Source organism: Pagrus major, chromosome 1 (assembly GCF_040436345.1).
Source record: "Pagrus major chromosome 1, Pma_NU_1.0".
In the NCBI taxonomy this organism is placed as follows: domain Eukaryota; kingdom Metazoa; phylum Chordata; class Actinopteri; order Spariformes; family Sparidae; genus Pagrus; species Pagrus major.
In genome coordinates, this window is record NC_133215.1 from 17,513,306 (window position 1) to 17,528,048 (window position 14,743).

Sequence of the window (14,743 nt, forward strand, 5' to 3'; positions counted from 1 at the left end):
ACTTTGCAGATTGCTGCATTTCAGCCAAAGGAGCAAATATTTAAATGAATTTGTTTTATCTGCAACTGCATTAAAAAAACACAGATTCTGATAAATTGAATATGAACATCGGATCAGATAATCGGGCAATCCATACATATATAGTATACCTGATTGATTGGGCCTGCAGGTGTGCATGTGGCTCCTGGCAGGAAGGCGACACGTAGCGGATGCCCGTCTGCGGTGAGGGGCAGACGGGGAGGGGGGCAGTGGGCGCTGGGGTCGGAGGGATGCAGGAGGTCCGGGATCTGGTGGAGCGAGGGACGGAGGGGGAGGACTGTTGGCTGAGGGAGAGGGAGGTGTGCTTGTGTGGAAGAGAGGAGGTGGAGTAATGGGGGGAGACCTGGGGGTGGGAGGTGGACTGGTGGGGCAGGGTTGAGGAGGAGTGCTGATGGACAGAGGAGGAGGAGGAAGACGATGAGGAGGACTGGGGTAGGAAGATGCTCCTGTCGTAAGTACCGGCGCTCGGGATGCTGGTGACACGAGGAGGAGACTCCACACGCTTCCTCTGTTGGGAGAAATCAGCAGAGTTTAGGTTATTGTTCCAAAAAAAGAGTTTTGTCCATTTTGATTTTTTTTTACTTATTAGTCTACAAAATGAGAATTTGTACCATGTCTCTAAAATTCTAGCCATATCATACAAATTGCCCCTTTAAACACGACATAAATTAAAGTCCATACTATGAAATTACTGATATTTTTCCACTTAAGGCTCGCAGATATGCTCCAAATGTTCTGCTACCAAACAATTAAAAAAAAACACTTACACTTCCATTTATTCAAAAGATAAGATTGTTGATATTTTTCTACTTCCACTTCCACTTCTAATTCCACAAAAACACAGAAACAAACAAGTATTGTCTGCACTCAAACCCTGATATCGCTTAATCCTCTGAGTGGAACAGTAGAGTTCCATTGTTGTCCGGATTCTGTTAAAAATTCATTAATGAGCCGCAGTTCCTTCATTGTGATGAAAATGGGCACTGTAGTTTATATTGAGTCAATCCCACAATCATTGTTCTGCTACTGTGAATACTAACTGGGGCACAAAATGTGTATAAATCCACAACTGAAAATAGTCCCCAGCAAATGCACCATTAACTCTTGTCTGAGCAACTTCATCTGAAACCTACAGTGCCGTGACTTCGTAAAGAATAACAACACAGAAACTGCCAATCTTCTTGCTGGTGGTCTCGTTTGTTTAAGTACATCATATAGAGACATCAGTTCAAAGTGCCTTGTAGTACGTTTATGCATGACTTTTACTTGTAAGAGAATATTTGGCCTTAGCTGCAGCAAGTGGCAGTGAGGGATGGACTGGAGATTTAAAGTGATACTCTGCCCAAAATACTTTAAAGTTGAGTATCAAAAATCACCCACTCTGTGCTGTAAAATGGAGAACAGCAGCTGCAGTCAGCTTGAATTCATAACAGTTACAATATCATTATAGAGACGCAGCATCGAAACGCTCACAGAGACATCTGAAAACCCTCAGCAGCATAATGACCGTATGCTCAAAACCTTTTTATGTGCCAAAAGTGTTTAAATGCACAACCTAAAGTTGAGTGTTCAGAAGATAGTGAACATAACTGAGGGGTAGGTTACACTGCAGGAGTGGTTTGTGATGTTTAAATAGATTTATTCCACTCTCAAAACTCACCGCCATGAATCCAAGCTGACCACAGCGTCCATTAACTGTCAAAACATCAATTACAAAGTTTTCGACAACCATCTTTGAAGGAGCATGTTTGTTATTAAAAAGACTTTGGGTGGAGTATCGGTTGAGTACTATGCTTAGATTCAGCAGCCCAGATGGTCTGTGATCACTTATCCATAGCTGACTGACAGCGAAAATGAACGCCGGCAAGTTAATCCACTCTGGATCCTTCGCCCAGCGGCAGCCTCAAATTATGATTAAAGATGCTTTTAGTTTTTGACATGAAAATCCTTCTCATTAAAGCTCCTATAAAATCTGCAGCTTACAAAAAAACCACAACAAACTTCAAGTGACTTTACTGCAGGTGAATAGGGTCAGAATATTACCATGAAACCCACGTTTAAATATGCAAATTAAGCATTATCTTATTAAAAATGTACTAATTTAAATTGATTTCCATTAAAGGAATCTGAAGTACCAAAACTAGAAAATGCTCCCCTGAACATTTATTACCTCCAGATGTGAGCTATTAAGCTCAACGCTAAGCGTGGGAAGCTTGAAGGCTGTGATAACGTTGTGCTGCTGTCTTCCAGGTTTAAAGTTATATAAACAAAGTGAATCTGTAACATTGTTATCACTTCATCACTTTCTCATTGATCTCATTTCTCATTGATTGAACTTCCTGCAAGGTAGGAATCTGAACATTGGATGAAGCCAGGTTCAAAATTACTGTTTGATTTTGTTGACAGAATGAGAGTCACTCCATAAATCAAAATAAAAAAAATACTGTTAGCAGCCTTAAAAAATAGTGTTTTTTTGCTACTATTTTTGCCTTGTTGTAAGGAATAAAGTGTTATAATACAGACAGGAGTAAAACTGGAACGTTTGGTGTAGTCTTACTGTCAGTGCGACTGAAGTGAAGATAAAAATACAATACTTTTTTAGGCAAAAAATTAATTATATCACCATGAAACTTCCCCAGTTCATTACTTACATTAAGACAATTCTTTTTTTATATGACAAGTTTTCTGATATTTTGTGTTTCAAGCCTTAAAATGTAACTTCCTGGAGACAGACTGTTGAGCTGCCAACACTTTGGCTTGGCAGCTCAAGTCGAACACCAACTCAGAGCATCGGCATTTGACCTGAGGATGAGACAGCAATCGACTATCCTTCTCCAGGAAGTGACTTGTTGTTGCTTTAAACATGCAAATAAGGCTATCTAATTAAATATGCAAGTATCTGCACACATTTCCAGAAAGAAATCTGAACTAGAATAAACACCTAAATGTGAATTTTAGACATTTTCTTTCTTGTCAGAGTAACAAAACATATTTGACAAGCGCATTGAGAAAATTGTTGTTTCCACCTGCAGTGATCAATATCCAAAGTCAAACATCATTAAACTCTTTTGTGTTTTGAAGGAGCCACATTTTTATTCCTTCTCACATGGCTGCATCTCTGCTGGCCAAATGTAATTTAAAGCAGAGTGATGGACACAGAGAGGTCGTGTCTTTACAACAGACTGGTGATCTGTCGGCTGAGAAGTTGGCCTCAGCCCAGTGAGCACTTTTGGCTGGAAGGAGGCTCGTTTCTGATGAATACATTACGTGCCTCGGCAGTGCAGACAAACTCACCCTCATGGTTGGCGTGACGCTCCCGGGGCGGGACTTGCTGTCACGGAGCCTGAGGGTGCTGTTGTCCCCGGAAACAGGAGGGTGGAGCTGCAGCTGATGCCTCTCTTCCTGGAGGGAAGGAGGATGAAGAAGGACTTTCATTGGCCTTATTCACAGTTGGTGTTGTGGCTGTTGTGTGAGCGTCGTGTCCGGAGGGTGTACTTGTTTGCTAAGCTGCCTCGTGCCACACAGATGGCAGACGCAGCACTACGGCGGGGGACACTTTAAAAAACGTTATTTTCTCCCACGCATGTGTGACCGCAGATGATTAATGAAGATCTGTTTTGAGTGGTTAAAGTCTTTATGTTTCAGTCTCTTACTTGGCTCCGAGAATCTCCACCTGTCAGGTCATTTTGCACCCTGACAGCTGACTACTGTTGGATCTATTCAGCAGCTTTTCCTTATTTTTAGCAGGGTTTAATATATTTGTTTGATCTCAACTCCAAGTCCACCTACTCGCTTGTTCGGGCCCATATCTGAACAAGCGCCAAGACTGTTTTTTGGTTTTTTTGGGGGCATTTTGCCTCCACTGAATAGCAACAGTTGACATTCAGACAGAAGCATGTGGGAGAGAGGAGTTCAACAACAAAATATTGCGTAGGGAATCAAACCAGGGATATTTTAGTCACCTATGCATCCTAACCTGGACACCTTTAGCATCCACATGCATTAGAAGATTAGTGGAAAGTTTCCCTGCATGATTTGGTTGAAAGCTGCACAGTAAGTGGATCTTGGTGGAGATTGCTTCGTCTAGAATGAACTTAAATGCCTGTTGGGCTTATGTGAGCATAATGTTTTCGAAGTTGGAACAACAAGGAGGAAAAGTTGGATGTTTTGATTGATTGTAACTTATAGTGATCCTTCTTTGATCATTCATTGACTGTGAAGACTATCTTTAAGCCTAAAAATAAGAAATTCTTGAAGGGGGATTCCTTCAGACAAAATCCTCTCAAAATTAGGTGTCAGTGCATCTATTGTTGGGGTCCACATTCATCGTATCGCAGGAACATATCAGCATTACTGATGACAGACTAGATCAGACTCAGTATAAGGGAGTAACTAGTTACACATCACTAGTTAAATGTAATTAAATAAAAAAAGGGTATTAATAATATTTTAAACACATTGAGAAAAAAGTAATTATATTACATTGACTAATCAAAATGTTGCCGATTACCAAGTGGTTAAATCTGAATATATTATTTTCAGTTGAAAGCTTGCATGTAAAATCAAACAATATTTCTTTGGCTTTGCATCTTTTTGCTAAGAAGGAAAGACAACTTTTTTCATATTTCCGGACAACGTGGGTCAGCAAAGGTCTTTTATTTGGGATTTATCGACAATAAGAACGATATTAAATATCTTCAGACTTATCCTTTAAAGGGGATCGTGTGATTATTAGAGTCTGTAGAGTGTGTGTGTGCGTGCGTGTGTGTGTGTGTGTGTGTGCGCGCGCTCTCACCACTAATCGTTTGATGAGCTGGTCTCTCTCGCTCAGCCTCTCCTGAAGTCTCCCCAGCTGCTGGTCGTCACACCGAGGCTCCCTCCTCCTGCACCGCTCCTCCCGCTCACGCAGCCTGCAGTTAAATCATATACACAAACACACACACTTTTCTCACATACCTGTCCTGTGTTTAACTATTTCTGAGTCTATCACTACTCTACTCACTCGTTCTCCAGGGCCACGATGCGAGCCTGCAGGTGCGTCTGGGCGCTGCTGTACTCGGACACCAAACTCTGCATCTCCCTCTTGTGCTCCCTCTTGATCTCCTCCACCTCCTCCCTCCTCTTCTCCTCCTCCCGCTCCTTCCTCTTCTCCTCGTCCACCTCCTCTTCTTTCACGTCCTCCTCCTTCCTCTCCTCCCAGTGTTTCTGCGACTCCTCCAGCTTCTCCATCTCCACCCTCAGTTTCTCCACTTCCTCCTTCAGACGGTTTGCTTCTTCCTCCAGCTGGGCGTCTCTCTTCTTCTGCAAGTCTATGCTCTCCTCTTCTTTCTCTTCAGGTGCAGGGTTCTTCTGTACTGACCTGGGACCAGACAGTAGATACAAGAAGAAGGAAATAATGGAAGTGGCTTGTTAAATACAATAAAACAATAATGATAAATTGTAAACACTTATTGCTTTTTGCATTTGATCTACTGGACGTCAGGGATCCTGAAAATGGCTAATTGAGCATGCTTCTTTCTGTGTAGTGTGTGTGCATGTAAGCAAAATAATACTGCAGTGAGCCTGCAAACTCATTGTAGTCTAGATCTGTATCTTTATATATTTTAATTAATTTTGATCAATCCTCGGCTTCTGAAATGGGAGGATTTAATGCTTTTCTTTGTCATTCAAAATATATTTAGTTTTGGACTGTTGATCGGATGAAACAATCAGTTTGAGTATTGTGTACCTTCAGCTTAGGGACACTGTGATGATTTTGCACTATTTTTAGACATTAAATCAATAAAAATGATCGACAGATTAACTGATAATGAAGCTAATCATTATTTGCATCCCTGAAGGATCTCATTCATTTTTAAAATGAATGGGCAAATGGACCATTTTTATAAAGCACCTTTCTAGGCTTACCGACCACTCAAAGTGCTTTACAACACAAGTCAGCATTCACCCATCAGCCACACATTCATACACTGTAGGCAGAAGCTACCACACAAGGCGCCACCCGTATTTTAACCAAGGACACTTTGACACATAGACCACAGAGGCCAGAGATCGAACCATCGATCCTCCGATTGGTGGACGACCGCTCTGCCTCCTGAGCCACAGCCGCACAAAAGAACTTGTTTTTTTTCATTTGTCCATTTCTTTCCTCACCGATCCTTTAACTGCTTCTTCAGCGCTGCATTTTCTCTCTGCAGCTCCATCATGGCACAGCGACTCTCATCCAGCTGTCGCTCAAACACCTGATACTGGTTCTGCTGCTTCAGATCCTTCACGCGCGCACACACACACACACACACACACACACACAGGCATGAAAACATTAGATAAGGATGTGCCATGTTATATTATTCACAATAACCCCGGCATCATTTTTAATAAGAAAAAAAATCATAGTGGGATAATGGCTGAAGATCAAAAGTAAAATGATCTTTTAAATTTGTGGCACAACTCAAACGGGATCAAAATATTATATATAATATTGTCTCTCCTCTTTGACGACTGTACAAATTTTCTCCATAGTAAGATCCCATGGGGCACCGGACAGAGCGGGACTTAGACAGTAGATACACATCATCAACATCTGCACTCATTACAAGATTCAGACTTCAGTTCTTGAAAAAGACGGTGCGGCTACAGACGGTAATGTCTCTATGTGTGTGTGTTGATGAATCCCAGAACCACACAGGATTTTATTCATGTGAACGGTAATGATCAGTTATGAAAAGACTGTGAGAGAGAGAGAGAGAGAGAGAGAGAGAGTGTGTGTGTGTGTGCACATATCTATGTGCTTGTTTATGTGTGTGTCAGAGAGGATTATATAAGTGAAAGACAGACCGCACAACACACAAAGACAAAGAGACTGAGGGGTGTGTTTCCTTGAGCACACTTATCCCAGTGAGACCGATACGTGCGCTTGTGTGTGTTACCTGTTGTAGAGCCATCATCTGTGTGTGTGCCTGTAGTTGAGCCTGTAGGTCTTCTATCTGCTGCATGTGTCTCTGGGTCATCTGTCTGCTCCACTCTGTGTGCTGCTGGGTCAACTCTGCACGCTGCTTATCTGATATCACACACACACACACACACACAGAGAAAACCACATACGGAAAACAAAATCAATTCGGCCCACTGTTACAGGTACCCTTCTGCTGTTGCCATGGTGAAGTGTATCCATGGCAATAGCAACTTCACTGTTGAATTTATAATCTCAATGTGTATATATCGCTCTATGTGTGAGAGTGAGTGTGTGCTCTCTTTGTCCATGCAGCTATGTGTTATACATGACATGCTGCTGTCTGCATGTGCTGTTTAGGCGAATGTGTGTATGTTCATGTGTGCATGTGCGTGTGTGTGTGTGTGATACCTAGCTCCAGGTGGTGCATCGTCTGTAGTCTGTTCCTCTCAGACAGCACGTCTTCCTTCGCCTGTCTCTCTAACGCCTGCAGAGCCATGGTGTGACTGTGTCTGTCCGCGGCTGAAGACTGGGTTTGTGGCTCCTCCAACACATCACAACACATGTTTTGTCCCTTAACAACAGCTGCACAAGCCTGTTTTCACTCTGCAGATACACTCTACTTAACTGTTTGTATGTTACAAGTATGAAAGCATGAACACTTCACTGCAGCGCCATCATCAAAGCTGTTTAATTATTCATCACAGAGACGAACGAGTTGATTTTTAAGAATACCTGCAGCAGCTCCCTCATTTTCTTGTTTATCTCCTTGGTGTCTTGGACCTCTTTCCTCAGCCGTTCAATTTCGGGGTTGACGTGGCCGTCGTCTCCGGGGCCCGCCTTCTTTTTCTCCGCCTGCATTGGCAAAAAAAGGGATTTTAAAGGCTTCGTATGCCGTCAAAGTAATCCTGAGTTGATGAATTTGCAGCAAGCACCGCATTAAATTTCGCTTTTGTTTTAAAATTCGCAGACTCAGACAGCTTCCTTAAAATAAATGAACAAAACACTGCAGGCTTCATTGTGCTCTCAAAACAGGCTTATGGAACTAATTAAAAGAGTACTCCAGTGATTTAGTATTGCACTTGTTTTGGGATGCAACTAAGGGCAAAATATCCAGACTTTTAGTCTCTGGTGAGGCTCAAGCTTCTAAAACGCTGGATCCTGCCACATGTTTAAAACTCCACCTCTCGGTTTGTAACGCAGGCTTTCTGTCAAAGTCAAGGCAATGCTGAGACGACCAGGTGACACCATCACGGTGATGTTTTTGCAGAATTGTCAAAGCTCACTTAGAGCGACAAAGGTCTTGGCACAATTGTAATTATCATGACTAGTAAACTGATCTCAATGAGTCAAGTTTAGCTAGGAATAACCTGATAACCCCATCGAAATGTGACACAGTAAATGTGATTAAGAAGGCAGCTGAAGGCTGTTTGAGATTGAGATTTATTGCCAAATATCTTGTTAATCCGTTAAAAAAGTCACCTCCAAAATACATTTAAAAGAATAAATACAAGGTGATTTTTTTGCTTGTAATAAGTGATCAGCCAGTGGAACAAGAGAAAATTCACTTATTTAAGGAACAAAAAATAACACTAAGTCATTATCTTCTCAACCTCATGCTGATCGAAAGTCGGCTAAGGTTTTGAAGTCCACAAAACATTAATGGAGCTTCACAACAAATGAAGTGTATAGGGACTTGTTTTAAAACGTTAACGAAAACAACAAAAGCAAACATGAAATAACTCCACACAGCTCGGCAAGTCCATCAAATATGATAAAAAATGTGAATATATCTGGGTTTTGGACTGTCATCATGGAGCTCTTGAGGGGTGTATTTCACTATTTTCTAACATTATTTTCAATTCAATTTGCGAACTCTGGGCTTCTGCAGACTTGGATTGCACTAGATGAGCTGTATGAAGCCATTTTATAAATAATTTACTAAAGTCAGTCAGATAATCAGATATTTATGGTGAAAACACAGAGAGGATCACAGATGGTCGCTGTGACTCACCTGTGAAGTCTCCTTGCTCAGTTCACTCTGCAGCTCGGAGATCTGGGTCTGCAGCTCCTGCTCTCTGTTCTGCCATCTCTGTTCGCTCTCAGCCACAGCAGCGTTCATCTCTATCCTGAACTCCGCTCTGAGACGATCCTCGCACTCTGCCCTGGAGGCATGCGGCAGAACAAGAAGTGAGGCAGAGTTAACCTACATGCAGAATTACCTTTTATTTCCTCTCACTACGCCCCCTAAGAGGACTATTGTTTTAAGTTTCTAGGTTTAGTAGATATAGTAGTAACCTGATTATTTCTCACTTCTCTTAATAACTTTATTTTAGAAACAACCATTTGAAGAGATGAGCTATTCCCTGGTTGTATTTCTCAAGCAGAAACCTGTAGACCTTCAGCTAACAGGTTTTGTAAATGTGTGCCTTAGTTTGGAAAATAACATCATGCAGAGGGGTGCTAATGATAGGAGAACACACTATTGTTTGTCGATTTAACTACAACAATGTCATGTCATGGTTAATTTTACTAAAAAATACCAGCTAATTCAACATTTAACTGGTATTGTAGAGTAATTAAACACACTTTCACCCTCATCCTACCAATTTATTTACATACAAGGACTAGTGACTGTAAACTACTGGGAGAACAACCATCATGGCAAAATGTTAACATATTTTTTCTCACTAATTATTATTATTTACAGTTAATTTGCATATTGTGTGAAACAAAATATATACTTAATATGAACTATCCACAGAAACAGAGACTCCACCTACTAAAATTGCATAGATGCTGCTTTTGACTCCTCCAGGACCACAACACACTTGTATTTTTCAAAAGCAGCTAGTAATACAGAAACAGAGAGCAAAGCTATGAAATCATTCAGATTAAATATGCTCGCTGTGTTTCTACCTTAGCCGTGCCGGTGGTTTTGTAACCACAGCAGTGCTGGGGTAAGTGGCTGATGGCAGTGACTGACATCACAACCCTACGGCAGTCCTGACGGCTCGTTCACTTAAGCTGCACTTAAACACACCACAAAGACTACAGCCAACAGCCAACTGGTTTGTATGTTCTGCACCTGCGTGAGAGGTAACAACTCTCCAAACCACCGGGTGGCGGTAGTCTGTATTTGTCATTCAAAAAGGGAAAGTGCAGATATACAATCTATCGTTATGATAAAGCAGCATTTTCCCATCATTTTCACATCACTCTTGCTAATATGGCCACTTCTAATCTGGAATATGTCTGATTAAAAAGTTGCTAATTGCACTGGCGTTGTCAGCGTGCACTCATCCACTTAGCTGAGCAGCCAATCAGTGTGATTTATCTCACAGAGAGGCTCTGCCGTCAATTCAACAGGCTCAGTCGGCTGAAAAGACGCCGACAAGAGGCAACCAGTGCCACTGGTCAGGCTGACAGCCAACCAAAGGTTACAGAAAAGTAATCAGCTGTTTTCACTGTACAGTAATCATAGTCAGTATATAACGAAAAGAAGCTGCTGAAGATGTTGTAAGACAGAACAGAAAACCATTACTGCTAATGCGTATTTGGATTGTAATATTGATTGAATTTTGATGTACTGACACTGTTTACTGTATCGGTTGTATCATCATGTCTTGTTTTCATAGCTGCAGCTTATTTCTTGCATGTTTTGTTCTGGTAAACATGTCGATAAAGCTCATTAAAGCTTCAACTCCGACAAATTGAAGGGAGGAAAAAAGTCGCTGTAGCTCGACTCAACTTTGATCTCCCCCAGTGATCTTTTAACCGGAGGGCACAGGAGGCGATTACAAGACTTTGTGTTGTCATCCTGATCAGTTCTGGCAGGTCGTGTTTATTCTGCTACCTGATCCGGTCCTCAGTGTGCCGCTGGCCCTGATCGAGAAGACTCCTCTCTGTGTTCAGTCGGCTCTGCTCCAGGACTTTCTCCTCCAGTCTGTGTTTGTCAGCTCTCAGGGAGGCGATCTCTCTCTGCTGCCTGTCCCGCTGCCTGTCTGCCTCCTCCTGCACCCGAGCCAGCCGACTGCGAGTCTGCTGGAGCTCTTCCTCCAGACGAGAGCACTGCGGCCCACACGAGGGTGCAGCGTCAGGGGCCACCTTCTCTTTCTTGTCTTGCTGCTGGATCACTGACTCCAGCCTACAGATCTGAGAGCACACAGACTTTTCACTTCACATTTAACATGTCTTATATATTAGAAATTTTTACTCACTCCACTAATTGACCTCTGACCTCATTGGTAGCGTCTCTCAGCTTTGTCCTCAGCTCTTCTTGTTCCTTCTCCAGCCCGCCGCGGAGCTCCTCGCCGCCTCTCCGCTCTTCATCCAAACGGGCACACACCTTCCAAGAAAATGAATTAACAATTTATCGTCTTCGTAGCACTTTAACCCGACCATACTATTATCTCCTTATTACTAAGCCTAATTAATAATTAGTCATGATTAAGTGCACATTATAAGAGGGCTCAAAGGGCAGGCAATTATGTGATAAAATCTCTTTGTATTTCTACATTTACTCTTCGTTCAAATATTCATTAAACATGCTCCTTTAGACCAGCCGATCCCGACCAGGGGGTGCCAACCCCTCAGAGAGATAATAAAGAGGACAGCAGATCAGACAAGAACATTTATGTTACACAAAATAGTTTTGATTCTCTTCCGATCTTTGCCTTTTTATGATAAAATATTGTATCATTTAATCTCTTCAGTCCTCTAATAAAACAGGATAAAAATCTTGGTTGACCTGGTTATACGTCGATGACATATACGTATTTATTTCCTATCAACTTAATTATAATGTAATTACTTCAGATATTTGCTTCCAAAGCTCTCAGCTTTTGAATGATGCGTACAATTGAATACAATTTAAAGTTGCACGTAATCTGATAAATTACCTCCAGTGATGTCACCTAGCTTAGTTGCATTGTGGGTAATGTAGGCACCAGGTTTTCCAAAGGAAGAAGAATGCGTGGAATAAAACAGGCGATATCTCTCGTTCTGCTGTATCGTTTTATATCATTTGTTTTTAAATTGTCCATTGGAGTCCAACAGTGTAGGAGTGAAATGTTAGACCAGTGGACTGCTTTTCAAAACCTACATCACCCACAATGCAACTAAGCCTCTTGAGGCAATTTATCAGATGACAATCAGCTTCCTCTGGAGCCACAAAAGACTTTATAAACTGAGTATCTTTGGGTTGTGGACAGAACATTTGAGGATGTCATCTTGAGCTTTGGGAAACACATCGACATTTTCCACCATTTTATAGACCAAAATAATCGACAGATTCATCAAAGATGAAAATAGTTGTTGGTTTCAGCCCTAAACAATAACAACCTTTATCACATTAAGAAAAATACAGTTGCAGAACAGCTAGCGAATCTTGATTTCTGTGTCTGCATAACAGAGTTTCTACTGTAAGCGCACATGTGCATCACACACAGCAGGGAGAGCATTACTGTTGCAGTTGTGTGAGGGGATGAAAGGGAAAAGGATTTCTCATAGCCGTTCGTCCTTGAATCCAAAATAATTAAATCCCAAGTCTGACTGAAAGTGAAACTAAAATAATTAAGCCTATATGAGCTGGCTGCCAGAGCTGAACAGCATGCTATTTTTAAAATTCAGATATATAAGTGCATGTTATGAAAACCTGGGTCCTCTTTTACTACAGAGCCTCGCCTCATGCTGCACTATCAGTCCAAACACTCTGACAAAACAAGAAGAGAAAAGGGAAGACATACACTAAAAACATGGTAGTAAAAAGTATTAAATGCTGGTTTTAGAGCAGTCAGCATGTAATCACATTCTCCCTGTAATCTGGTCTCTTGTCTGCAGGTAAACATCTCAATACTTGACTTATCTGTGCCTCAAACTGAATACTTCTAGTCATCACTGACCTCTTGGTTGGTCTTCTTCTCGGAGCTCAGAGCTTCCTGGACGCTGTGAAGTTCGGCTGCGTGCCTCCTCATCACCTCCTCGATGGCCTTCCGCACCTGCTCCTTCAACCGTTTCCTATCTTCCTCAGCCTTCTCCACCAGTCTCCTCTTCTCCTCCTCCAGCTTCTGCTGCACGTTGACTCTCTCTGCCTCTACCTGCTCGATGCTCTTGTCCAACTGCGAACGGACACGAACCCTCTCGACCTCCAGCTCCTTCCTCTCCCGCTCCACCTCCTCCTCCTTCTCTCTCCTCAGGCGCTCTCTGATCTCCTCCACTTCTTTGTGCAGCGCCCCCTTCTCCTCCTCTTTCTCTCTGCGCAGCCTGTTTCTTTCCTTCTCCAACTGATCCTTCTCTTGTTCTCTTTCCCTCTGGAGGTTTTCCCTCTCCTTTTCGATCTCCTTCTGCAGTTTGTCCCTTTCGTCGTCCGCATGTTTTTGGATGCGTCGCAGCTCTTCTGTCTGAGCTCTCACCATCTCAGAGCGCAGACTGGACAGGGCCTCCGCATGCTGTCGACACACACAATCAGCACTCAGTACTCTCTTCATTAGGTACACCAGTACAATCTAACGGTGCAGGACCACTGTATGCAACCAGTGCATATAAACTCGTGTCTGTCCTGCCTCGTTGGTAGCTTGTGGGCATGGGTGGGAGAATTAAACACTGAGTTGAGACCAACTGGAAATGGTTTGATTCACTTGAGCAAAATGATTGGACCTAAGACATTTGCTGAAAAAAATGTGGAAAAGTCTCACTTTCTTAATTGTACACACAGCTGCTCAGAAAGTTGCTAGAGCTGCAGCCTGATTCGCTGTCTTGGTGTGAGCAGTGTTTAATTCCCAGCATGCTTTCTGCAACGAATCAGCGGCTTCCCATTGACAATGAATGAGTGTGGGCATGTACCGTAATGCAATTTAATGCAACAAACAAATAAATACATTGTACTTTTATGACACTTTTAATGATCAGTTTGTTTGATCAGGTAGTTTGTACTGGACTACATTATATGGACAGGTGTTTGTTTTGCTTACCTGTAGTGCTTTTAATTAACCTAGATTGTTTTGCTACGAGTAGGAAGCATTCATCTACTCATGAAAGAGGCTAGCTAACTAGACTACATCTTAGCCAGACAGACAGACTCCATTAATGTTTACATCCTGTGCTGTAACAAGCACAAGCCTCTCATCCATGAGTAGGTGTGCGCTTCCCTCTGCACGGTGATTTGTTTGGCGGGTGTAGAACAGTCGAAAGAGATGAAACTGCTCTCAGCGAGGTCTCTGGACTATCTTGAGTAACTGGGTCACGACGCCTGGAAAGAGACACTCCTGTTGAGTTTTTCAAATGTAGTTTTTTGTGATTACTCACATGGACTCTAGTTAACTTCACTTCCTGGTTTATGTTGTACATTCATGCATTCCAGTTTGTTTGACTTCCTGCCATTGTTCAATTCCCCACCAGTTAATTCATCACTTGTTTTCAATTATCCAATCAGTCAAAATCAGATCAAAATCAATTTTATTTCTATCGCACAAAATCAGTCCTTTGCGTACTTACTTCTAGTTGTTCACTACCTGTTTGCCGGAAATTTCTCTGTCAATTCTCTCCATAGACTTCTATGTTCAGACGGCAGGAAAATATACGATTTGCATCTCAAATCTGATCGGAAATATCGAGTGTCAGCACTATTTTTTCTTTTTTTTTTTTGAGTGATCAGATCGGATTTTGGGGTCCAAGACATCACCAGCATATCTGCATGGGTTGCTATGGTAACAACAAATTCTTCAGTAACGCTGTGCGCTTGTGATTTTGGCT

At 42.1% G+C, this 14,743-nt stretch overlaps 1 protein-coding gene across 1 annotated transcript in view; it reads right to left on the bottom strand.

Moving 5' to 3' along the window:
- The window catches only part of fam184b (family with sequence similarity 184 member B), a 28,674-nt gene that overhangs the window by 656 nt on the left and 13,275 nt on the right, over positions 1 to 14,743 (bottom strand). Inside the window, exons 6-17 of the mRNA XM_073477269.1 lie at positions 12,895 to 13,440; positions 11,232 to 11,339; positions 10,848 to 11,146; positions 9,006 to 9,156; positions 7,727 to 7,846; positions 7,403 to 7,535; positions 6,969 to 7,099; positions 6,193 to 6,308; positions 5,042 to 5,398; positions 4,835 to 4,949; positions 3,334 to 3,441; positions 150 to 547 (exon numbers count right to left, since the gene is read on the bottom strand). Of these exons, the coding sequence (XP_073333370.1) occupies positions 150 to 547; positions 3,334 to 3,441; positions 4,835 to 4,949; positions 5,042 to 5,398; positions 6,193 to 6,308; positions 6,969 to 7,099; positions 7,403 to 7,535; positions 7,727 to 7,846; positions 9,006 to 9,156; positions 10,848 to 11,146; positions 11,232 to 11,339; positions 12,895 to 13,440 (2,582 nt within the window). The remainder of the gene's footprint in view (positions 1 to 149; positions 548 to 3,333; positions 3,442 to 4,834; positions 4,950 to 5,041; positions 5,399 to 6,192; positions 6,309 to 6,968; positions 7,100 to 7,402; positions 7,536 to 7,726; positions 7,847 to 9,005; positions 9,157 to 10,847; positions 11,147 to 11,231; positions 11,340 to 12,894; positions 13,441 to 14,743) is intronic.